General features: G+C 41.0%; 1 protein-coding gene across 1 annotated transcript; it reads left to right on the top strand.

Moving 5' to 3' along the window:
- The first annotated feature begins 7 nt into the window (after positions 1-7).
- EAF1 (ELL associated factor 1) lies at positions 8-20,013 on the top strand. Its single transcript, XM_036405542.2, has 6 exons — positions 8-115; positions 3,568-3,662; positions 6,964-7,100; positions 9,624-9,790; positions 16,241-16,471; positions 18,376-20,013. Exons 1-6 carry the CDS (start codon positions 13-15, stop codon positions 18,420-18,422), a joined length of 780 nt encoding a protein of 259 aa, XP_036261435.1. The 5' UTR covers positions 8-12; the 3' UTR covers positions 18,423-20,013.
- The last annotated feature ends 6,792 nt before the right edge of the window (positions 20,014-26,805 follow it).

Raw genomic sequence — 26,805 nt, 5'->3', positions numbered from 1 at the left:
GGGAGCGGGGCCATGAACGGCTCGGCGAACTCGTTGCTGGACAAGGAGGAGCACCCGCTGCAGCTGGGCGAGAGCTTCGAGCGGCGGCCCAAGGCCTCCTTCCACACCATCCGCTGTGAGCGCCTCCCCCGCGGCCGCCTCTTCCTCCCCGCTCGCGTCCCGTCCCCCGGCTGCGCTGCTCTTTCTGCCGCGCCCACCCCGCTGCTCCCCTCGCCTCCCTCGCTCCGCCATCGCGGGGCTCCGTCCCCGCTCCGTCCCCACTTTCTTACCCGCTCCCCTCCTGCCCCCTTATCGCCCGTCTCCCCCTTCCCTTCTATCCCATTCAGCGCCGTGCTCCCCCCGTTCCCCGCTGTCCCTCCACAGCCGTCTCCCCCTTTGCCGCTCCCACGGCGCCCGTCTTTTCTCCCCACGAGTGTTTTCCCCACAGAGGGGTCGCGCCCGGGAGGAAGGGGAGGGTGGATGCTGGCGGGTTTGAGCGAGGCAGGCCAAGGCGAAGGAACAGCTTTAGAAAGTTTGCCATTAATCGCTCGGAAGCATGAGTTCCCCCCGTAAGGGGTGGCTTTGCCATCTTGTTTTTTTCTCTTTGTGGTAATTAACTGCAGGACAGGTGCCACCACAGGCCCGGCCTGGAGAGGCAGCCCGAGCATCCAGAGTTGGGTTTTTAGCTGGGTGTTTTCCTGATGAAGCAATGTGTATCCCAGAAGAGCTCTCCCTGGCTGTCCCGACTCCAGCCAGCTGTAATAAGTCAGTATGCCAGGAAAGCAAGCAGAAGGGACTCAGACACTTACAGTAATGCCTAATAAATGCAAGATAAATCCTGAGGTAGATTGTTTTGAAGAGGAACACATTGTATTACTGTACTTGAATTCTGTGGGGCAAGAAATCTGAGCAAAACGAGTCCAGTTTTTATTACTAAAATGACTGGTAAACCATCAAGAGTAATTGTAAAGAGTACTAAACTTATAATTTAGTAGGGGAATTTATACAAAAACAGTAGGATATTTTGGCTTATGATACACAAATACAGGCCTGGTCTCATTGCCCATATTCATACATCACAAATAGTAGTTTCAGTGATACTGGTCACCCAAGTGCCTGATCCTGTGTGAATTAAACCCTAACTATATCCAGGTGGAAATATACTGGATTTCTGAAATGGAAAGTGCTTCAATAACCAATTTCCTAAGGGATTGCAAAGCCAAAGGTCTTCAGACTACAACTGGAAGAATGCAGTTTTATTTCAGAAGATCTTTCTGAATGCTCTATTTTCCATCTGTGACTTTTAAATGAGATTTCTTCATTGTCTTGGTATATTTTTCCCCTAACTGTTGTTCTGGAAAGATTTATCTGGGTTCCAAACATTATATTATTGCCATAATCCTCTTCACACGAACTACAAAGAGAGGATTTTGTAGGCTACATTTGTTTCAACCTTCTTAAGATACTTCATTCCTGTACTGAGAAACTGGATTATCCTTGAAAAACACATCTTGAAACATCTGATTTTTGGGAAAAGAGCTGTGGGTATATTTGGAGGGAAATATGTGCTCTCCATCTACATGAGCATTAGCCAGGCACGTGATAACAAAATGAAAACAATTAGTTGAGTGTTTGTTTAAAGTAATTCTATATTGCTGTGCCCAGGAAAGAAGTCTGGTAGTGATATTCCTTTTAAGTTGGTGACTATGCTGTTGGAACTCTTGATCCCGTTTTGGCAAAGACACTATCTCTTGTACAGCTGGTTTATTTTATTTAGCAAGCTTGCACATAAAGTAGGTGGGAAACAATAGCTAGAAACAGATTGCTCAGATGAAATTGAAGGCAATGATTTGATCTGGCAGTTATGGCATGAGGATTAAGTCAAGTGTGTCTGATTCTGCTTGTTGTGCTGTCAAAGTAAAACTCAATTAAATATTAACATCCTCTTGATGAGAATTTATTACAAGCCAGGGTGTGGAGTTTTTCTCCTGCAAATGTGTTTTTCATAATGGAATTATATTTTAAATTTGTTCAGAGGTATCAATTTCATAACTAATGTGGTAATTAAAAGCCTTGATCATGAATATAATTGCACCTCTTCAGATGCAGGGATGCTAGAGTTGAATGCAGGCTTCTTATAAAAACAAACACAAGGCAAACTAGCCTATAGCTGTGTGATTTTATTTCAACTTGTCTAAATCCTCTCTCAAGATATTAGAGGTTCTGATAGGTTTTTTTTTCCTGTTATAAAATTGGCTTACCAGCACAACAGAATAATGAGGGGAAAATACTTTTAACTTAAAATATTCTCAGTTCAAATGAATACATTAAACAGAAGAGCCTGGTTGGGAGACAAAGCGTTGCTCAACAGAGCAAAACTACCTAAAACAAGTGTAAATTTAAGGCCAGTACAGTGCCTCCCCTTACTGGTGCTTTCTGTCCACAGTGGCTCTGGACCAGCATGAAGCTGCTGTAGTAAGATCAGCACCTCTCTCTTTCCTTCTAAGTGGGAGCTGAGATCTCCTCCACCCATGTGGAGCTTTTAGCACTATTGTGGAGGCAAGATGGCCATTAAAGAAATTACTGAAATATCAGTAAGACTAAATAAGTGGGTGTCATTAAATTGGTGTTTGTCACAGAGGAGTCCTCAGTGTTGCAATTGGCAAGAGCTAAGCAGAGCCCAGGGTTTTGGAAGTTGTTACTCTCTTGAGTTTGATTGGTACAATTTACACTTGCCTGTAAAACCAAGTGCCACTCAAAGCTACAGTTGTCGTGGCAGGCGGAAGTGGTGAGAGTGCTGTGACCTTCCCAGAGAAGTGTCTTTAAAAAGACATCTTGGGTGGAAGGGACAGAGTCTTCATGTGGGGTTCCACAGAAGGTCTTTATTGAGCTCCTGCCAGGAAAGGGTGCAGGGAGCAGGTGTTTATATAGGGATAGCGAGGGGTGGGGCAGAACATCAGAACAAGTGAGAGGAGGGCCCAGGCGTGGAACAAAGGGGAAGAGCCAATGGGATACATAAAATCAACATATGGCAATATCACTATGGCAATAATGCATTCTAGGGGAAGCTTTTTCCTCACCATGACCAAGATGTTGTTGCTTAAGGACTGTCCTTCAAGAGGACTGTAGTCAGCTTCTCAGCCAGTTTGCCAGCCTCCACAAGTGTCATTAAATTAGTGTTTGTCACAGAGGAGTCCTCAGGTTTGCAATTGGCAAGAGCTAAGCAGAGCCCAGGGTTTTGGAAGTTATTACTCTCTTGAATTTGATTGGTACAGTTTTACACTTGCCTGTAAAACCAAGTGCCACTCAAAGCCTGGGGGTTTGGAGAAGTCTGTTTTTGGTGTTCAAACACAAGATCTACAACCTTATTTCTATTTTAAAAAGGAAGCTCAGAATACGGTACCACCACATGACAGAGTTGCTACATGTAGACACAATGTACTGGTGTGTTATTCTGCCCTGCTGTAAACACTAGTGTGTGTTTTACCACTCCCTGTAATCACAGTAAATGTATGGTGGCTCTTTGCAAGGCACATTGATGCTTCTGGAGACTCTAACAAATGTAATCACAATTGTTTTCCTCTTCAGATGATTTTAAGCCAGCATCGATTGATACGTCTTGTGAGGGGGATCTCCAAGTGGGTAAAGGAGATGATGTTACCATCACTTTGCCACATATTCCAGTAAGTCTCTTATATATATGATCCTGTTTTCTCTCCAACACATTTGCATTGTTGTTACATTCTAATGTAAATGCTATTTTCACTTTCTTTATTAGCACTGTGGGTTCAATATTTAAGCAGCCAGACTTATAGTTTACCACCTTAGGAAAGGACTGTACAGTTGGCTCTTTGTAAAGGGCTCTATTTGTAAGGTTGAGAAATTGTTCTTTACTTTTGATTCCTTCCTTCCTACTCTTCCTTGAAAGGCAAGGAGACTTTTCCTATTAGCTGAGCTGTACACCTGGTTCCCATCCATTTTTAGTGCTGTGTAAATGCAATGTCACTCGGGCTTCAGTCAAGGTTGGATGTTCAGAACCCACAGTCAGACCTGTAAGCATGCTCCTGCCTTTCTCAATCATGTACAGATAGGGCATAGAGGGTTCCCTGCCTTCAGCTTTATCAGTGGAAGCAAGGGGACAGTCCTGGTGAGTGGCCATGAAGTAGTTTCCCATCCACTTCCTTCCCTAATGATGCCATAAAGATCTACTGTGTGAGGATGATGGTCAAACAGCAATAAAGTGATCAATCAGTTTATAGGTGCAGCTGGTTTGTAATTGAAGATTCAGTGGTTTCCTTACCAAAACAAAAGAAATTGCTCATGTGCTGGAAGTGGATTTATTAGCTGAAGTTAATGCTATGTGTCAAGCCAATAAACCAGAATTCACAGACATCAATGGGTCTGGTAGCTGCAGGGGGCACCAGTTTGGAAGCCGTGTGTCAGATCCTTTTGGTATTGTTGTTCCCAGCACATCTGTGGTTTTAATTGGTAGGTGATGGTATTGTGATAATTGTCACTGAGTGAAGCTGTAGCCTGCTTCACCCTGCTCCTGTTCATTATATGGCTTTGGTCACCTTCAGTGCTGCAGGAGGTCACACACTCCTTTATGTGAGTTTTTGTCAATAGAAATGATGAGCATGGTAGTGCTATTGGAGAGCAGGTAACAGCACAACAGCAGCATTCATCTTGGATTAGTTGGAAACAGAGTTGCTCATTCATTTTTTTGTGTTGAGCAGCATCACTTGTAATGTTCCTTCCAAATCTCTGTACTGAGGAGCTTAATTTGATTATCTTCCCCTCAGTATGAGCAGGCTTGAGTTTATGGTATGCTGCAAAGGCTGAGGCAGCCAAGCCACTCTGTGTATGTAGTTCCAAGGCAATGCTGCCTGTGTTCTGGACAGAGAGCTGGAAAACACTTGGCATACTGGAAAAGAATGAGAGGTTCTGAGATTGTTTCATCCTGACAAGTTTCACTGAATTTCTTGGATGCTGCTTTGCTTCCCAGTTGTCCAACAATTGGATAGGATTCAAATTCTGAGTTGAGGTTTTCTTTTTGAAACTGCCTAGTGCCTGAGAATATCTCTGATAATTTGTTTGGTGGAAATATTTTGGTGTCTCTTGCAGCTTGGATAAATTGAAGTACTATTTCTACATGTGGATTTAGTGACTTTAATACTTGAAAAAAAATCTGGATTGGGGAAGGGAAAATTTCTGCTTGTTAGAGTACTACAGAAGAAGATCATAGACTATCATGAGTTGGAAGGTCCCCACAAGGATCATTAAAATCCAGCTAACCCAGCACAGAACAATCCCAAGAATTACATCATGTGCCTGAGAGCGTTGTCCAAGTGCTTCTTGAACTCTGTCAGGCAAAAAACCCTCACAGGTGAAAACAGTTCTGTCCTGTAATCAGCAAAATCTATAAGCCACTGTTACTTAGGCACCAACATAAACCCTAAACATTTAGTTTTAAGTAGAAGAGTGGGACTTAATTTGCTTAAGCACTTACACTTCTACTTATTGTTTAGCCAAAATCACAGTCTTTGCTGCTTTAGGAGGCTTCTGGGTAGCAGAATGATAGCCAACAAACTTTGATCATTATACCTTTCCTGGCTTAGTTGTCAACAGCAAGCAGGATTTGACTTTAAGCTTTCTTTTTACTCTCTTAATTGTTGCTTTCCTCTCTTAAATGTAGGAATGATAAAAATGTAACATGCCTTTGAAGACTAGACTTTCTTGAGACATCCTTTCTGAATCTCTCTTACTGTGTCTTTTGTTAGGAGCTCAGATTTTTCACACTTACTGTTCAGAACCTATTTTAAATTCAAATATATTCTATCTGTGAACAACATGGAGAATAGGAATTGCTTTCAGAGTAGCTAAAATGTGATTGTTCATTTTTGCTACTCAGAATAATATATAGGAGAGTGCAGGATTTTTTCATTTGCTCCCTGGTTTCAGTTGCTTTCCTGCAGTATGTGCAAAGGTGCATATGAATAAACATTTATTTTTAAAACCACATTCTTTTATACAGTATCTACACATTACAGAGAAACCTGAGAATGTTTTATAGTTGAAACATAACCCCTTGAGTAACAGCTTTTTGACGTGGCCAGGTGTGTATCCATTCTATTATATGCAGATAGACCATGGGTTCAGTTGGCTGTAATGTCAAAACCAGGTGTATGGACCAGGCTGTGCAAGGATGCAGTACAGCTGAGCATAATCTCAGCATTACCAGTTAGCCAGTGTGCACCACCACATGAGTTTGTTGTCTTTTTTGCTTCTCAGTCTAAGCCTTTAGACTTCTAAGGCTCTGTGTAACATTGTGTGGACTTGGGGACTTGATGGGAAGGCATCAAAATACCCCATTTGCCTTTGAGAAGACATTTCAGTATGATTGCATGGGCATATGCATGCTAATCTGACTTTGAAGAAGGCAGCTGCTCTTACATAGTTCGTAAGTGACAATTGCTTGTAATCCACTGTGAAAATACTGCCATATGTATTTATGTAAAATATATGGTGCAGTTTAAATTATTTTTCAATTGACCGCATATTTCCTTGGGCAATAGTTCTGCTGCACAAATAATTAGAACTCTATTTCTTATCCAAACCCATGATTTCCAGGGCAGAAACATCAAGAAGATTTCTGATACTTGTCAGGGACAGCTATGCAAATTTAGTTACGCTGCCATTTTGGGAATGAGAACTGTAAATAAAGGCAGCCATGGCGAAGATGTTTTGTCACAACAGAGACACTTAAAATGATAAAAGGCATAATATTGCTATGAGGAAATGTCTGATCTACTGCACATTTTCTCTGTATTTCTCTCTTCATGAATGAATATTTTCTGTAGGTACTAAACATTAAGTTCTTAGCCTGTTTTTCAGAACAAAACATACATTCTTTCCTCTTAGTATTCATAAATTTTTGGACAGGGTAGTATAACCAGACAAATATGTGCTCTTTCTTTGTACCAGGGTTCAACTCCACCAATGACTGTCTTTAAAGGAAATAAAAGGCCGTATCAGAAGGACTGTGTGCTTATTATCAATCATGACACTGGGGAATATGTGCTGGAAAAACTTAGTAGCAGCATTCAAGTCAAGAAAACAAGGTAAAGCTGGGGACAGGGTTAATTGATAGGATTAATTATTGCTGAAGTTTCAAATTAAGACTGGGTTTTGAAACAGAACTCTCTTATTTTGTAGTGATGTTTAATTACCAAACCTTAGCTTTACATGGCCAATTATCATCCCTAAAAATGCAAATAGGAGTGTGAATCCAAGAGTAAAGAATTTGCAAATTCTCCACAGCTGAAATGACATAATTATAGTTTGCAGTGAAACACCTGTGATGGTTTCAGGCTTAGACACTGGCTGAAGGATGGGATGTGTTTCAAGAATCTCTAGTTAGCCAAAAAAATCCATGAAAATATTAGGCTGTCAAAAGGATTACTGGACTTTCTAGGTTTGTTCCCTACAACTTCCTGTGGGAGTCAGGATATTTCAATAACATAATCTTAGGGAACAAGAAACACTCATTCCCATATTGGATAAGCAATATATTAAGTGAAACACAAGTACAAAGCCTCCAGCTGGTGAAGGTGGGCAGAGAAATAATGGTTATGGTATTTTGCCTAGAAGAATTGATGAAGCCAGAAATACTTTCTGACCCAATACTCTGCTGCACAAATGCTACAAAGTATGCAGCTGGAAAGTTTTTGTCAGTCCTATTGCTCAGCAAGTACCTGAAGTGTCTGGATCTTTCAGCATCACTGAACCACAGGTTGACACATAAAGAGAAAACAGTCACTCGAATATCTTGTGAAGAAAAGAGTCTTGAATAAGTTAACAAGTTTTACATTAAAAACCACTTTGTTGCAGTATAGAACCCCTGGCTGCTAAAACTACTAGAAATGTGGGTTGCTGCTCATTGGTAGTTGGCTGGGTGTTTGCCAGGAACACCTTGAGTTCAAGGTAAATGGACTGTAACACTCCTCTGAGTCACTGATGTGAAAACTCATCCATGTAGCATTCATCTTGTCCAGTGGATATGAGCACATCAGAGATGAGATTGGAATTCCCAATTTCAGTTCTGCTGGACTTTGTCTGGGTGAAGCTTAAGTCAGAAGGGAGCAAATAAGTGCAGGAGGGCCTGAGTTCTGTGAGATTGGTTACACTGAGTCTTGAGTCTCATGTGGGTAAAAATACTTGAAATTTTCTCAGGTAGTAAAAAGTTTGGGGATCCCTGTTTTGATGAACAGTGCTTTGCAAAGTCATTGATTTTCTAGATCAGAAGTGCCTTTTATTTTCCATGGCTACTCTGATCTTTAATGACCTGTTGGCACTCTGTGGGAACAGGGCTTTTAGTATTAATACCTTGATGAAATTCACAGGGGAGTAAGTGAACTTACTCCACATAAAACCATCTGTAGTTCCAAGAACATAATTAATGCTGGAAATCTTTGACTTTTACCATCCACTTGATACAGTGAGTATCTTGCCAACTTGTCACTTCTGCTGTAGGTAAACTTTAAGCTGCATTAATGTGGTATCTAACAGCTGCATGTCACTGATGAATGAAGAGAGGGTTGGTTCTGTGTGAGACTGAATCTAGAGTTCACTGAGGCACAGAGATATCCCAGTAAATGCTCCATGTACCAGCTCTGGTACCACAGGTGGTTTAGGTGAATCCACACGACGTTGAACATGGGCTAGTTTAACTTATCTCATATTATGGGATTAGTTTCCAGACACAAAGTGGAACACTACTGAGGTGGGACCCTCCTAGAACAGAAACTGAGCTCTCATATCCACAAGCTGCTTCTGTGCTGCACTGCACAAAGCCATAACCCCAAAGGCTTTGCTGTTATGCAATAAATACACCACACCCTTTAGACTTATTATGGTGTACTGTAAAGGAACCTACTTTGGGTTTGTGGTTTGTTTTTTGGGTTTCTTTTTCTGCCAAGGGTATTGACTGTTCTGCAATCTCAGTCACATCAGAAGTTTAGTAAAAGGCAGAAATACCTCGTTTGAACTGAACAGATTGGCATAGTGTTATTCTGGAGACTATTTTCCTCTAAGGAAATGGCTTAAACTGTTTTGAAGGGCTAACAGCAAATGGATAGAACCCAGGAATTAAATGCTTATATGCTGTATTTAGCAGTAAGAGTGATTACTCTAGCCAAGTTGACCTCTAAGAGAGTTCAGTTTGAGATTATTTAATTGCAACTGAGAAAATTGTTTCTTTTGCTGTGACTGTTTTAAGCAGGATTTTGTTGTGAATGGATTTGTAGTTACTTTAAATTACTATGATTGATCATTCTTTTTTTAAAAATTCAGCTACTAATTGCTAAATTAAAGCCTTTATTGTTGTTCAAGTAGAGAATTTGGCATCACTGAACCACATCTGGATTTGAAAATACATTTTGTAAGGGTGTTGCAGTGTAGTATATGTTTCTTTGTTATTGAAAGTAAGTGTTGCATACAGAAAGCTGTAATTCAGTCTTCATCTTTGTAAAACAAATTAGAGATCTGTACAAAAGGAAGTCAGAGATGAAGCATTAGTACAAGGATATTGAAAAAGCTGGACATAGTTGCACAGTACCACTAAATGTGTCTGGTTGTTTCTTCAGAGCAGAGGGCAGCAGTAAGATCCAAGCCCGAATAGAGCAACAGTCTGCCCGAGCATCTCAGCCTCCTTCACAGTTCAGAGCCCCGACCAAGCCAGCAGTTGGACCTAAAACTTCTCCTTTGAAGGATAATCCTTCACCAGAGCCCCAGCTGGACGATATTAAGAGAGGTAAAGAAGGGTTTGTAGTTTCTTTGTCTTTCTTCTTTATAATAAAAACTATGACTGTGCAATTTCTAAAAACATTCAGGGATTAAAAGATGGTACTTGATAGCTGTGTTGACTTCTTTATATCTTGTTTCTTTATTCATCTTAGTAAACTGATTATTTATTCTCTTTACTAGAATAGATCTTTATATTGCCATCTTCTCTGGAGTGAGAAAACTTCCTCTTTCTGGGTAATTTTCTCTCTTCCAAACTATTTCTCTGTTAGGGAAAGAAGAAAAAAACGTAATGTGAATTCAGAAACCTGTAGCTCAGTGCTGGACCAATTGCAGGGGTGTCTTAGGCCACCACAGCAGCAATAACAAAGTGTAATGGTCCAAGGTCTCGTTACACAGTCAAGTCACTTGGAGAAGGTTACCCTGCACTGAGTAAGGCTGGGGGGATGGAAGGGCTAGGCAGCTGTGTTCCCAGTACAAGACAAGCTTGCACCATGGCAAGCACTGCTAGTAGGGGAGGAATGAGAGAGTGAACAAACCTGCAGCTTACCCTCTTCCACAATCACTCCTTTGCAGCTTTGACACACATGCCTTATGGCTGCTAAACTTCTATTTAAAAAGTACTTTAAAGAAATGATTGGCTCAACTCACTCTTTTGCTTAGGCAGAGCTTTGTCTTAGTGTTCTGCTGTGGGTAGGGCGCACTTTCTTTGCCCATGCCCTTCTTTTGCTACTGATGGGATACCTGTTTTTGCTGTGGATAATACAGTCAGGATAAGGAAGACTTTAAATTTTTGTTTGGTTCTTCTCTGGCACCAACACCAGACACAATTATTTTATTTTAAGCTAGTTCTTTCTGTCTGCTTTTTTTTTTTTCTGGGTTTCTTTCTCTTTTTATCTGTCCCATATAGCTATTTTTGTCTGGAGACTTAGCCTATGTTAATTGCCCAGATGAAGTTAATTACTCAGCAGGGTGTTTTTTCAGTTCATGCTAATCCCTAGGTGACACTTTTGCTGCTAAACTGTGTGTTTGCATAGGTGCTGACTGGTCTCACTTTTCTGCAGCAGTAGTGTTTTCAATACTTGGATGCTGGTCAGCAGCCTGAATCAACCTCTGAGAGATTCTGTTAGCTACATTGTTATTTTTATTTTCTGTATAATAGGTAAGAAAAAAGATAATAGGTGATATATCAATTTTTTAAAATCAGATCAGTTGTGGATTTTAAATGTCTTTTCCTATAGGGTATAATAAGTTACTTAACCTTTGGGGCACTCTTTTGTATACATACAGCAATTTGTAAAGATTGTATTACAGTAAAATAATTACATTTGTCTGGGGTGACACCTATTCTAAAAGATAATTTTCTAGTGGTCTAAAGTATAAGTCACATTGTTCAGAGCTATCCTAATATTTTTTTGCCACCTGATAATCTTTTATATGAAAGTACCTCCAAATAAATAACCTGTGGGGTTTTGTTTCCAAAATCCAGAGTTAGAGCACCTGACTTGTACTAAAAATAGGACTTTAATTTGGTGCTTTATAGGGGGAGTTGTACAAAGCCCCAGAAGAGCCAAAAGCCTGGGCAGGGGTGTTTTTGCTTATAGTCTATAACTCTTTCCAGCACTGATGATCTAGAGTGTCAGCCTTGCTGAACCATTTATATCATAAGAACCTACTTAAAAGAGGTAGAATTAAAATGACACCATTCCACAATGAAATGCGGACAATGACCTGTAAAAGCTGTAATGTAGTCTGCAATCCTGTTATCTTCCCTTAATGTGTGTTTTTATGAACACAGACTTGTAAGTTCAGAAGAGCATGTGTTCTTTGCATTCAAGTAGAAGCTTTAGTTTTGGTTGAAGTACTTCCTCTGTATGAGAGAAAGATAAACAGAAAGCTGAAATTCTGTGGGTTTTGTTTAATGAACACAGCACAGAATTTAAAATTCCCAAAGAAGCTTCTTGAAAGGATCTCTGGCACTTTGACACTCTCTTGCTTCCTGTATGCCCTACTTAAGGGTGTGGTGAGACACACAGCCTTCATGATGGTTCACAAAAGTCTTAAGATAACCTCTGGGCAGGTTTCTGCTTTCCCTGGTACCCTCAGCTGTGCATTTCCACCCCTCCCTTACAGGTGAGCTGGAAATGAACTTTCAGGTAGATCAATTCTGTCCCAGTACACAGCTGTCCAAACAGCAGTGTCTGAGGACAGAGTCAGAGCATCTGGGAATTGAACCACTCCCTTCCTTCATGGACAGAGGCTTTTGGGAGGCTATGTTGAGGGTTTTGCACAAGTGGAATCCTTTCCTCTTCAAGCTTCTATATTTTCCTCGTGCCTGATGGGAGCATAGGAGAGGGTAGGAGCTTGTTCTTTTCAACACTCAGCTACACCTGATAATGTCTCATTAAGCTGTGAACATTTGCACGCATATACCACAATACAGCCATTTATTTGCACAAAATAATTGACATTTATCAGACCAATTTGACCATAGCAGAAATGTTTTCAAAAGCATTGACATAATTACAGCATGCAACATATTGATATATGTCAATAATGTTGAAAAATCACAGCATGAAATAATATTGACATGATTACAACATCTGAGAAAAAAACCCACAGAAACATATTTCAGGTTTGAAGACTGAGTGCTTAAAAATCTGAGCAGATTTTATTTACCTGGAATGTAGCTCTGGTATGTGAAGATTATGCCATAGCACTGTTTGTCTCTCAAGAACACCTCAGTCAAATTTTCTGCACATCAGTATAAAATACTGCCTCTTTTAGCTGCCATCTCCACGTGCTCAGGGTGCCAGTATCAAGTTGATTTCTCCACCTTGCATTCTATTATTACCAGTAAGTGTTCTGCTATAGGCATTCAAACTTAACCCTCCCTAAAGTTAAATGACTTTTTTCTGGCAGTCCTTGGTATTCTTGCAGTCTGAGGTGAAGGCTTTAGTTAAAAAATCTGCACAACCTATTGGAATTGAGAGAAGTTGGAACAGTTAAACACTCTTATGGTATTTGATACTGAATACATACAGAAGACAGCCCTATTGAGAAAGGCTGTTCTGTTTGGATAATGATTTCTGACCTTGAATTTATTTTTTTTTACTCTAAAACCTGCATTGCCTTCCAGTGTAAAATGGTCATTTTGTCTTCTTGAAAGAAATCTTACAGCTGTAACATGAAATGTAGAGAAGTTAAGGTTCCCAAAGCATTGTCAGCCTTTTCAGATGATGTAGACTCAATTAAGGCAAGTGTTCAAAACTGTACTGTATGGAAAGCTTTTTTAAAAGTAACTGCTGCACATCCTGACTCTTGTCATCTTTCAAACTGCAAAGGTGCATCGACATGAGGTGTTTGATTTTACGGTGCAGAAATGTCTAGGAAAGGTCAAATTCTTTCATTGTTCAGCTTAGAATATATGTGCACATACACACACAGCTATTTTAATGGAAGCACCATGAGGAAATGTTTAACCCACGTCTTCAGTACCTATAGCTGTACTAAGCATAGCAGTCAAATGAGAAAATGCAAAATTGAACCATTGTAAAGCAGCTGTGATTTTCCTATAAGGCTTTGATGTCGTCATTGGCTTAGTCACTGACAGTGTGAGACAAGAGTGTTTTCAAAAGAATTCCTTTGTGGTCTGGCTGAATTTCTCTTGACAGAGTTCTCGTGTTGCAGCAGCCACCAGAACATTAGTGGAAACAATTGCTTTTCTCTCATCTCCTCAGACAAGATGTTTAAAATTCTGGGCTCAAGGAATGAGAGACAACAGAGATCTGAGGGGAAGCTGTCAGCCTGTGAGGCAAAAGTTGATTAGAAGATGGGCTCTGACCAAGTTTCTACCCGTGACCAGTGTCACTGATAACAACCTTAACATCCCAGTCCTTGAAGCTTGTGGTACTGCTTCTGTTTTGCCTTTTCTTGCCTCTGTTCAGCATAGCAGGCTTTAGCACTACTTCCAAGGCATTCTCTTATTCCTTTCTAATAAGCAAATGTCTTTTATGGTCTCTTAGTTTTCTGCTTCCCCAGCAGAAACCTCCCATTCTTCATTCTCACACTAATCTCCAATTCTGTTTAAAATTGGCCAGGCTGATCTTCCTTTCCCACTGGTCAGGCAGCATCACTTCCTTCAGTGATCTCCTCACCTACTGTATCGAGTCTACACTTCTTGCTTAGGTTTTTGGGCTTTTTCCTAGTTCTCTGCAGTGTGTTTTTGTTTTAACTTTTCCCTCTCACTAGCAATGCCTAAGATCACCTCACCTTCTTCACTCTATTTTACATATGGGCTCTATGTTCTCAGTCCCTGTGCCAACATTCTTCCATTCCACAGAGTCCAGCTTTGTAGTGATGTATGTGTAATTCTCAGGCACTTGTCCTGTGTTAGACTTGTCTGTTATATCTTTTTGCACTATGGATTGTGATAGGTGATTGTGCTTGCTGCAATCCAGGATATTCTAACAATGTATTAGAATCACTGTAATTTGCAACTAACAACTCCATCACTAGAAGAATGCAGAAATTTTACATCATTAAGCCGGGGGGAAAAACCTGGGCGTTTTAAAGAGAAAGTACCCTTAGTCCTGGTTACCTTTCCTTTAGCTTTCCCCTATTAATTTCCTAGCCTTAAATACAAGGAACATTTATAATTTGAAAGCCTCAGTATGAGTAGGCTGAGAACAGTGATTCACAGGTGCTCATTTGTTTGTGTATCAGACTCCAGGCCTGAAATGTATTTTTAAAGCCTGCAAGACTGTGTTGAGAGGCCATAAGGGAGAAAGACATTACAGTACAAAGTAGTATCTGCTGCTGGCCAGTTGAATCAATATATGATTCTGTTGAATCATATTTTCTTTCTCTTCCAATGGTCTCTTATGCTAAGTCTTCAAGCTGAAAGAGTAGGGTTTACCTGGCATACTGGTAAACTACAGAGAGCACAGATGGTATAGGTAGGGATCTATATGTAGGAAATAAATTGGAGAAACAGCACTGCTATCCTGAAATACCCAGCTGGAGTGTAACCATAGCACTTGAAATTGAGCTCTAAACCTTGAAAGTGAAAAACAGTGATTTTAAATCTGGCAAAAGAAAACACAATTTCTCAAACTGATACACGATAAGCTAGAGGAATTCTCTCCAGCAAATATTGCGGAGGCTGAAAACTTAGCTGTTACTCTTTTTTAGACTTATAAAGTTCTCTAAAGTTTAGAAAACTTTAGCTGTTACTCTTTTATTTTTGTTGGGCTATTTTTTAGCCCAAGGAAAATGAGTCTTATTAAAAAGGAACTCGTGACACACATCTGACCTAACATGAATTACTCCTGGCATCAGTTCTTCACTTGTTAGGTAGGGTTGATAATACCTCATCTCTCCCTTCTTTCATTCTTGTCCCTTTAATCTGAGTTTCCAGGGCAGGCACTGAGTTCTAACCCTGTGGATATAGTACTGCTAGAACAACAAAAGCCTAAATTTTGAGGGTTTCACATCCCATGTTTAATATATGTGTGGATGTTCTCTCATGGAAACCTGCCAAAATGAACTGAGTCATTAGATACTCAGCCTTGTGGGTGGATACAAAGGAGTTGTCCTCTACTAGTGTTTAGACCACTTATAATTATGACAAATTTAACAATATTGTATAATTTGGGGTGACATACCTTAATAGCTCTTTAGTAACCAGTCATTCAGCCAACATTAGCTGTTCCTGATGAGGCTGTTGTGGGGCTTGCATGGTGTTCATTGTTTCTTTGCACTGGAAACCCTAAAGTAGGCAGTGTCTTGAGTTGTAGACCTTCCTAGTTTCAGAGTAGTTTTGTTATTTCCTGGCTACTTGTAAGCTCATAGCAGGTTGTGGTATTTTTGCCACTCCCCAGTATGTGAAAATTCTCAGCTATTCTCATCTGTCCTACTGCAAAGTTATTTGATGTCATCCATCTGCTTCTGAAGTTTGTTTACATGGGCTGTGTGACTGTGCTGAAGCAGTTTCATACATTATCTGAAGTCAAGGCAGTTTCTGTTGTAATCATTTGCCAATGTCCATGTACCCACCCCCAACACACCATTTTTTGTGTTTTCCAAAAGCCTAAATGTCAGCAGCATCTAACAGTTCAGATTTAGATTTCCGTGATCAGCTGATGTGCTTACTTTGTATGTAGACCATAGCCTGTCAGAAATAATGAAGCTGAAAGTGCTTTCAGGAGTGTGAAGTAGATGAAGAATAATTGTGGAAGTGAAGGTTTTATGATAGTAACCTATGCTGTTGTTTCTTAAAATTTAGCTATAGCAATAAGTTTAAAAGTTTTCAGGATTTTTTTGTTTCCCTTTCCTTTCATGTGAGATATTTTGGTGTGATAAACTATACTTGACAAAACCATCGCATTTGCACATTCTTTCCAAAATTCCGTGGGGCCCTGTTTATGGTATCAACCAGATGAATTCCTTTTTATTTCAGAACTGAGAGCAGAGGTTGAAATTATTGAGCAGATGAGCAGCAGCAGTGGAAGCAGCTCATCGGATTCAGAGAGCTCATCTGGGAGTGAAGATGAAAGCTCCAGCAGCGAGGGGGAAGAGCCAGCACATGTTTCCCCTTCCCAGCCACCACACCAGCAGTACAACAACAGGAATGCTGTTGCTAATGGCACCAGCAGGCCACAAGGAAGCAATCAGCTCATGAACACGCTCCGTAAGTAAATGCTTGTGTCTTACCACTGTGATAGCTGATTATGACCACTCATTTACTTAGCATGATAGGCTAACTTCATGAAATGCCTTTTGCCAAATAGTAGTTCCAGGGAGCTGCACTGGCTGAAATACTTAGGCAGATTTTATGAGCAGGGGGCTGAGACTTGTCTGAAGGTGTGGAGAGCCTGTGGGCATCAGTGCAGTGGTCCCCATTGTCCCTGTTGGGTCTGGATTCAGGCCTCCAGGTAGCCACTGGTGTGGGAGGATCTGGTGCACTGGAAGATGGGATTTATTTTCATGTGAGTACACAGATTAAATGGAAATACTGGGGTTGACACATGTCAGTTAAAGGTCTGTAAAGAGCTGTGAACAGCTCAAGGCTGTTCTGGGTTCCTAAGTCCAGTCTTGTGGTCTTCAGTATTGCTTTGTCAGCAGATTTATTGTGTTGGTCTCAGCTGTATTTTCACAGATACCACATTTTGAAGGGAAAATTTAAATGGAAATTATGTTAAAATATTGCAGCTATGGTGTTGCAAGCATTGAATCAGTACAAGCTCACTTCACCCTTTAAGAAGTGTCAGGAACATTTTTAAAGCATAGTTCTGTCCCATGAGACTCTCTCTGGGGACGTGGTGTGCCTCTGTGTTGCTCTTTCCTTACGCTACATCAGGTATATTCTAACTCCATGGAGTTAGAATATTGAATTTACAATTGCCATAAATTGTTCTTAATTCCTCCTGAGGCATATTTGCACACATCTCTTGGCACCCATTCATAGGGAACTGGTGGAGTCTGAATACAGGTATGTGTAGGGTTTCCAGCTTTGAGAAGGTAAGTATATTGTACAGACCCCACCAAAAAGCCCTGATGGAAAACTTAGAGACCTGTCAGTCTTGCTGCCAGTAATGAAGGACTAAGTGAAATCCAAAGTTCAACAAAGTCATTAGGACTGTGTCCATTTCCCTGTTTCTGGTTGTGAGCAGCCTCCTCCCTGCTTCTCCTCGACCACAATACTGCATGGGTTTAATGATCTGAAGCCTCTGACTGCAGGAGAATCTGGGAACTACGAGGGTAGCTCCTCTCTTCATGCAGTGCTTTTTGCCTTTGGATTTAAAATACTTTTGCTGTGGGAGAATCACCCCTAACCCAAGTCCTTGTCTCCCATGTCTTGTCTCTATGTCTGTTGAATAGATGCCCTGCAGCTCCTTTGAGGGGAAGGCAGTGGGAGAATGCTGGAAGAGTTAGGTTCAATTATCAGAACACAAGCATGATTCTTGCCCCTTTTTATCCCCTCTATCTCACCAAATCACAAGTGCTCTGCAAAACAGGATCAGAGCCAGTAGGTTTGATCCATATCCTGGCCTTTCATCCAATCTCTGCACTTTGGAGGGCAGCCTTTACCATCACAGCACATGTCAGCTTCGTTCAGCCTTGAGTTGTGATGGCTTTAACAGCCCTTTTGGTTTATTGACATGTGGAGGCCTTGCCTTGGCTACCCAAATGGCCTTATGCCAAAAAAAATCTGTTTTTAAAGGGTAAAGAAAGCCAAGGAATTCCCCAATGCCTTGTCCCAGAGCCATATATGGGAGCTTTGGTGGGTGGAGACTGTGGAATGTTTTCTGCAGCTGTTAGCTTGGAGAGGGCTGTTGTCCCACCAGGGAGCACCTTTGGTGGCTCTGGAGACAAGGATACTTGATTTGGCCTGAATCCAGCTATTAGCCCCATGCAGCTCTTTATGTTCTTGGGCAGTTTCATTAAATCACAGATGATGTTTGCATTCATTTAATGTGTTATTCTTACTTAAATCTTCCAGTGTAAATGTGACTGTTCTTTGGTTTGATTGCCATGAAATGTGAATTGACGCCTACTCACTTGTTGTGTTTTGTTGGTTTTTGTTTTCCATAGGAAATGACTTGCAGTTGAGTGAGTCTGGGAGCGACAGTGATGACTAGAGGCTGAGCTTTTGCTGTTTCTGTTACATATACATGAAGAACTAATTTACCTTGAAGTGATCCTATTGCTTATGAAGAGGAGCTGGCACAGAGATGGTTCCATGTGTGGAATTTTAATAGAAGAAATGCATAGCCCTACAAAATAGCAGATGTTGAGGACTGTTTTACTGTGTGAATTACGTGTATATATTGTGTATATTCTTATTCTGCTAAAGCTTTGAGTACATATGTACAGTGGGTGAGCCAATGTATGTTCCTGTCCACCATCTGTAAGTTTAACATGTAATTATGTGAGGTCATCTAAAAATCTCTTGTTTGTAGGGTATGTTCAGCGCATCATGACTTTGTCAGGGGACTTTTGTATATAGGGTGAGCATGTGCCTACAATGAGTTTAAAAAAACATCCAGGAGCTAGTGTGTGCACTGAAGTGGGACTTCCATAAATTAAGTTTCAATACTAAATTGATTTCTTTGGTTTGGGACTTTTTTAATGCCTTTTTATTGCTATTTATGGTTGATTTAATAGACTGACTTTTAAACAGTTGGACAATAGGAATGATTAAACCATGTTCGTCACAAACCTTGCTGCATCAGTGCCTTATAAGCAGGTTTTTTAAATAGTGCTTCAATTCCTGCCACCTTCCCTGTATGGAGCAATACTGAAACCTGAGATTGCTTCTGAAACAAGAGCTGTGTGTCACATACAGGCTGCTGTGCTCTGAGGGCAGTGACTCTAGCAAGATGAAGGATACACATCAATCACCTAAACTCATCCAAGTAGGAATCAGATAATCATTCTCTTAGAAACTGAAGGGTCTCATTTAACTCAGACTTTCAGACCTAGTCTTCAGAAATACTTACAATCCCAACTACTAGTGACATTGCAATGCTACAAATGAAAAATATTTGACTTACTGAAATTCTAAGACTGGAGCCCTCTTTGCAGTTTCCTAGAGAGTGCAAAAAGAGGTGACAAAACAAGTAGCCATGAACCAGCAGAAGTCTCTCTCCCACCACAGTTGTAAAGGTAGACTTTAGTCCATGCTGTTCATTGGACGAGACCTCTTTGTGCTTGACAGGAGTACACAGAACATGAAATATTTGCCAAGGGTGAAATTCACCCCTGTTTAAGGGTGTTTAAAGGGTGCTTAGTTGGATTATTATTAACTTTTTTGCTCACATGGAAAATGAGTGCCATAGGCAGCCTCTTGTGACTTTTTAAAATCAAAATTCTGCTGACATAGGACAAGTTGCACCTTAGTTGTGGTGTAATCCTGAGGAATGGGAAGCTGAATCAGATGCCTTTCCATTCTCAGGTCTCTGCTTTGCACTGCTCTCATCTGTCAGTTTGTGTTTTAACTCCTGTTTGTTTACTGAGCTCTGTCCTTTTTTTTAACATGTTAAAGAGCAAGGGGACATTTGAAGGGAGATTTTATTAAATGGTTTATTTTTTTGCATTAGATACATATTTAGGCATATTTTTGCATTATTGTACATACATTAAAAATACTTGCTTTTTTTTAAAGTGTTTTGTGATGTAGGTATGTATTTTAATGGACAATTATGAAATATACTTGATGAAAAGCCACAATTGCTCTTCTTTTTTTTTCCTGTTTTCTTTCTTTTTCCCTGTTCTCCCTCTTACAGTAAAAATGGCCTGTTTTACAAGCTTGTACCATTTCAGGATTTCACACTTTGGTACCAGAGATCTGCTTGGTATGGTTTGCAGTCTAATAAATGTTAATGCTGCTCCTGACTCTCCCCCAGCTAAAGATCTGAATAAGCAGGGAGACATTTTTCTGATGCCATTTCCCCATTACTGGAGTGAATGCCTGAGTTCTGTTGATATTATTTGCACTCAATGGAAAAGCAGCAGAGTGCAGCATATTCATTCCTTACCATCCACTACCTTCTCATGTATTCTAAAATCCAGGACATGTCATAGGAAGTTTATTAATTATGTGTAAATAAAAGATATGAAACTTTAGAGGGTAAGATAGCACCAGGCTACATTGATTTGAATTGCTGCTTTAATTGCTGATTAGGTCAACAGCTGGGAAAGCTTCATTCAGATAATCAATTTCTGCCTTGTTTTTGTACTTTAGGCCATATTTTCCTGCTCACTCGTCCCTGACAGATTTTTTCCCTTTCTCTGTTGGTAACCAAATTAACACACAACTGCACCACTTTTAAACTCCGTTTGGCCATGCTTTGCATCCCCCTCAGATGCATCATATCAAGGGTGGCCTGTTGTTCATGAGCTGTTTATGTGCCCTTTTCCACAGGCAGGTGAGTGAGTGGCCACAGCCTGCTGGAGGGTGTGAGCCAGCCAGTCCCTATGAGTGTGTGACCAGCCCCTCCCTCCCTGCCGTTGTCCCAATCGGCTCCTGGCATCTCCACCCTTCCCACAGTTCTCAGGTACTTGGAATGTATTTTGTGGAGGTGAACCATGCACAGGCAACTTCTAAGATCAGAAAAGGTGGCTGCCACCACCACCAGCAATATGTTGACTTCTTTCTGAATACATCTGTGTGTTGTAAAGCCATTGCCAGCCTGGCATTTTGATTGAAATTTTATGGGTTTTTATGTATTAAGAGACACTAACTGTTGTCTGTCTGTTCCTATTAGATGCCTGCTCATTGGTTCATAACTTGCAGTAAGTTTCATTTGGATGGAAAAATTGAATCCAAGCAATTATTTTGAATTTTCTTAATTAGTTAGCAATATATCTAACATGCTGGAAAAATTGTTGACTAACATGTTTTGATTAGGCTTGTTAATGAAATAAAGTATTCCTGATTATTTGTGGTAGGTTCTAATCCTGCAGGATTTTAGCACTAGCACATCTTATTACCACACAGTAATTCTTCCACATAAAGCAGGAATTTCTTTTATATGCCAGTTAGTTAAAATGTGGATTAACAGTGTATGTGGAGTACAATTATGAGAATGAATTGAAACTGAGGATTTCTTTGCATTCACGGAGAGCTGCCTGCTGGCCACGGCAGGGTGAGCAGTTCAAGGCAGCTTTGGTTTCTGATGGTTTCTTCTGTTCAGTGACTTCATCCATTTCAGTGGTTTGGTTTTCCTTAAACTTCACCAGCAAACATGGCCTGCTTATGACTTCCCATAACTAGAATTGCTGTAGGAGTAATAAACAATCATGATTTAAGTAGGTTGTCACAATTTCAAATATTGTTACAATTTTTTTTTTTTCATAAAAACGCTTGGTTTCCAAAGGGACAAATTCAGTCATCTGCTTGTCTGGGTGGGATGTCTTACAATACAATTGCAGCAATGCCTAAGCCCATGTCCCAGATTTTAGTCATGCGCAGAAAAACATCCACCCATCTCTGCCCTTGTTCCAGCCCCAAGGGCTGACCAGCCCTGCCAGCAGGCATGGTTTGAATCACTCCAGCTAAACCATAGGAACAGCCACCTCCGGGCAAAAGGTGTCCAAGGCCCCTGATGAGAGTCACATGTGGAAGAGTGGGTGGCACTGCCCTTTTTCATTCCACCAGAGCATCCCCTCTTCTCACAAGTCTTGGCTGAACTGATTTTGTGGGGAAGGCAGTCTGATGGAGAAAGGTTTTTCTTCAGCATGTCTCGGAATAGCTCTGTGTTTGACTGTGGGTAGTGCATCTATTTTGAAGATGCTCTCCCTTAGTTGATTTGCAGTTTCCTGTATATACACTAGATATAGATCTGTTTATGTATAGAAAGAGTTTGATGTGCCAAGTTTTACAGTCTTTTTTCTCCTTCAAAGTCCATTTGCTTGAGTTGTCAAAAAAACCCAAAAAGTTCAACAATCTGTGCGTGTCTACTTTTTTTTTTTTCCATTTGAAAACTGAGAGAAACATAGCCTGGAAATGCATGTGTTGGAGAACACTTATTTTCAGTAATTGCCTATGCTTCATTATTCAGTGTGCTAGCTGCTGAGTCAGAGATCCTGTGGAAAACACAGCTGCCCAGGAATGGGCATCTTGATGGGATGAAGGCTTCTGATGATAACTGTGGATTCAGCTGCTGACGGTGAATGACGACATCTTGGGTCTGTCTGGGTATTTACAGTTCGTTATACCCACACAAATATGTGTGCCATCAAAAGGAAAAGAGTCTTGTTGATGCTTGCCTCACAAACAGAAGCTGCCATGTGGGGAACAGACATGTGGACTAAAAGTTGTTGATCCTACACCCGAACCCTGTTCTCAGAAGATAAATGATCAACAAAACTAACAGTCAGTTAGGCAATAGCTGCCTCTGGTTTATGTGAGAAGGGTGTGTATATAAAATGGGAAAGTCTCTGTTTAGCTATTGCTTCCTATTCCCACTGCTTACACTCCCTTCCTTTCTTTCTTTTGTAATTCCATTACTTCTAGCATAGTTATGCTTTCTGCTGCCAAAAAGTCCTGCAGGAATTTACAGGAAAGGGGGTAGGTGTTGAAATGTTACAAATGCACTGGCTGTATTCATCCTTGCTCTAAACTTACTGTAAATACTGTAAATGACAAAGTCCTTGTGAATGGACCCATCTTCCTCCTCCTCCTTGTCTTTGCTTTTTAGGACTAAGCATTGTTCCTTTGGACAAGAGGAAGAAAGTGCAAGATGGCAGAGGGTGAAAGACCTCAAGCTGATGCTGCATATGTTGAGGATGCTGTCATGGAGCCATGGCCTGAGCTAGCCTGACTTGATCTCACAGCATTGCTGTAAATTGGACACAAAATTCATCGCTACCACTGCCCTGTGGCTGGGATGAGTGGAGGTTGGAGAAAAATTAGGTTGAAAATACCTTGCTAAAGCGATTTGTGCAAGAGTTTTGAGGGGATGATTTGCCTTGCTAAGTTTTGTTTAGCTCTGTCAGTGAGTTTTTGTGTGCCCTGTGTAGTGGGGGTACCCACACTTCCCTAATTTTTTAGGCAGATGCTGGTGGAAGCAGGGACTGGAGTGAGGCTGACATGTTTTGTTCTTCTGTGTGCTGTTGGATTTCGTTCAACTGCATGTTTTTTACATGGCACTGACAACTAATGAGACACTTGATGGGATATCTCAGAAGGAATTATATGAGTCTGACCAGAAATCCCACAGAACCTGCAGGTTCTGGTAGCTCTGACTGCGATTTTCATTCTCATAAGCTTTTGTAAAAATAGGGCTTTGTGAAGCGTAGAGTGTAAAAATGCACTAAAAATCATGCTGAAGGTTTTACATGAAAATTTTGACCTGTGTTTCTTCCCAGACCAGCTAGCTCTGTTGTAGGATGCTGTGTGAAAATCTTTGATGCACACTTGTACAGGGTCAGCCCTGAAGGAAAGCATGCCCTGCGTGCTCACAGTAAGATATAATTCTCTGCTCTTTGCCACCCCAGTCAGCCCATAAATTCTGCCATCACCCCATTCATAACTTGGGAATTGGCTTTTTCCTCTATAGCTCTGACACCTCCTTAACATATTCCTACTGCCAGATATTAACAACACTATCAAAACTGAACAAGCACCTGCTCAGGCAAACAGCTACCAAATACTTCAGTGAGCATCATGGATTTTGCTCCAGTGCTCCAAATAAGTATTAAGATTGTGATAGTCTGCTAGGAACACAGACTGTGCTATGAGCCCTGCATGCTCATCACACATCACAAAGATGACAAAAAATTGTGTAAGTGTATGGGACATGTACCAAAATGGTCAATTACACCAGAGCCACAGGCTGTGCCACATGTGCATTGGGAAGCTGAGTGGGAGGAGATGTTTGGGAGTGGTTTGCACAGAGGAGATGACAGCAAGGCTATTGATGGGACTGAAGTGGAGAGAACACAAAAGTGAGAGAGTACCCAGTGATGGCAGCCACAGTGTTCTGTCAGCTGAGTCAGACCATAGCCTCAGAGCAGCCCAGCACAATCAAGGTGAGAGATCACCTTTATGGTGGAGAAGCTTTGAGTGCCCTGAGAGTTACTGGTAGCTGTCACCTGTGGGATTCACATTCTCTGAACCTGAGAGAAGCAGCGAGAGAAGCAGAGAAGAGAATGATCAAAACAATTCTTATCTCATTTGCTGCTCCTGTGTTGTGCCAAAGTAGAATGCAATATGGAGGTTGTTTACCCAAAGTGATGCTGTTTTGTTTCCTTGGCCTATCAGGGCCAAGCGCGTGTCCAGACTGCCAGTCAGCAGACAGACACGAGATTTTGTTCAGTTGAGTTCTTGTTCAGTTTCAGTTTAGATGTAATGTAATATAGTATAATATAGTATAGAATAATATAGTATAATGAAGTAATTAATTAGCCTTCTGATATCATGGAGTCCTCCTCATCATTCCTCCCACCAATCGGGCGAAATTTCACCGATAGTCACCCTCTTCTTCACAATGTGAGAAATGTTTTATTTAGGTATGCAGTCATTATAATTAGGGAAGAGAGAGTTATTTAGGTCTGGGCTCTGGAGAGCGATGGCAGAAGGGAAGGGTAGGGATGGGGCTCACTCAGGAGCTACAGACTGTGGTGGTTTCCTCTCTTTTCCAAGAGGAGCTAGTGAGTCTTAAAGGATATCACAAGTTCCCACCGGGAGTAAAGATTCTGATTGAACTAGACTCCAAGAAGTGACTTCCAAAGCCAGCTCTGTTCTAACCCTGTCTTACTCCAAATTAATTTTTCAGGTTTCTGCAAGACACTAAGATGTCTTACCTCAGAAACAGAGCCAGTTTTTTCCTCCATACTACTGAGGCTGGACTCAACATCATAAACAAGATGGTGTAAACTAGAAAATAAAGCCCCTGATTAACCATTAGCCAGTCAAAATACCAAGCTTGGTGGTTAATTAATCCAGGCAGTGAACTCACCTCCCAAATGCCATCAAGAGATTTTTAAGGTGCAATAAATATATTGCAGCTGTGTCTGTGCTAGTAAGTAGTACAGCCCGGGAGCAGATCCATAATGCAGGAGAGTGCTGAGATTGCAATGTGCACGCTGTCCGCCTTTCATCTGAGAGGAAGCCACCTCTTGTGCCCTCTTCATGATGCAAACCACAGCAGGGTAAGTAGGGATGATTGGGGCATTCACTCTGTAAGTGCTTTCCTGACCTGGGCTAACTATTAATGTGTAGGCACATTGCATGAACTGGCCCCATTCCAGCTTCTCTGCAAAAATACTGGGATAAGAAACACATTAAGAAATACTGCTTAATCTCAGAAGCATATTAGGCCTTATGGAGACATTGGTATTGCATTAATATATGAATCATACTGAATAATAATAACACAGGATCTAACACCTAAGACAACCATTTTTTTAAAAAAATCTTTTTCTACATGAGAAACTCATATTTTCACAAGCTCTAAGGCATGAACAGTATTCCTAATTAATACACACAAATCTCCGTCTTATAAGGTGCTAAGTGACTATGCCAAATCAAAAGGAAGGCTGTCAGCAGCACAGCTAGGACCAGGCTCGACTTTCCCATCTAATCCTATCAGCAGCCTCATGCCCATGACATCAGCACAGGGCTTGCCCTTGCAGGAAGGCATCCCAAGAGACTGAGGCTGTATGCTTTTAGGAGCTTAGGCTAACCTTGGAAAGGAGGGCAGCTTTCTTTTCCACAGGGTGTTGGCCCAGCCAATGTCATTGCTGTCACTGCCTGCGCTCGGTTTTTCACTACTCTTCCCCTAAAGCAGTGGCTGTGTCAGAAATAAGGGATGCTTCCAACATCACTGTGAACTTACAGAGCAATTGCAGCAGAAGTTAGGCCAAGGTCTGGGCCAGTGCTGTGCTTGGGAAAAGACCCTCAGGGTATGATGTGCCAGATACTGTGCTATCTGTGTCAGTTCACACCAGTGCTTGTACCAGTACCTTTTTTTTCCCCTCGTACACAATACAGTCAATTTTCCTCTGCTTCTCCCCTCCTTTAGAAGGAAAGTAAATTGCTGCAGTTAAAATCGTAAGTCCTCTTAAAAACCTGCTTGTGCCCAGAAAGCTAAGTATCAGAGCTTGCCTAAAGCTTAAGAAGAAGTGGCATCTTTTTCAATAAATTTACATCTCTAAATAGATGGTAAGTGTTGAATCAATTTCCATATGTTAAAATAGCAGAGCATTAAGGATTCTGGCACTTCAAGCAATCAACTAATTTGTGACTATTATGAGAATATCTTTTATATTAGTGGAGCAATTCATTTGAAAATCAGGGACAGTCTGCAGCTCTGTGCCCTCTCAATATCATAAAGGATCACAATTTGACAAAAAAATCCTGTTTGTTTGCCTGAAGAGATTATGGTGCATTATGACATTCAAGTCTTTGCAAAGTCACCTTTCAGCTCTTAATAAGCCAATTCGTAATGTCTCCCCCACCTGGCTTTCCTGGCTGCATGGTCTGCTCATGGATACACAGATCCAGCAATAAACAAG

Source organism: Molothrus ater, chromosome 1 (assembly GCF_012460135.2).
Source record: "Molothrus ater isolate BHLD 08-10-18 breed brown headed cowbird chromosome 1, BPBGC_Mater_1.1, whole genome shotgun sequence".
NCBI classification, from domain to species: Eukaryota; Metazoa; Chordata; class Aves; order Passeriformes; family Icteridae; genus Molothrus; species Molothrus ater.
This window is presented reverse-complemented; position numbering and strand designations above follow the sequence as displayed.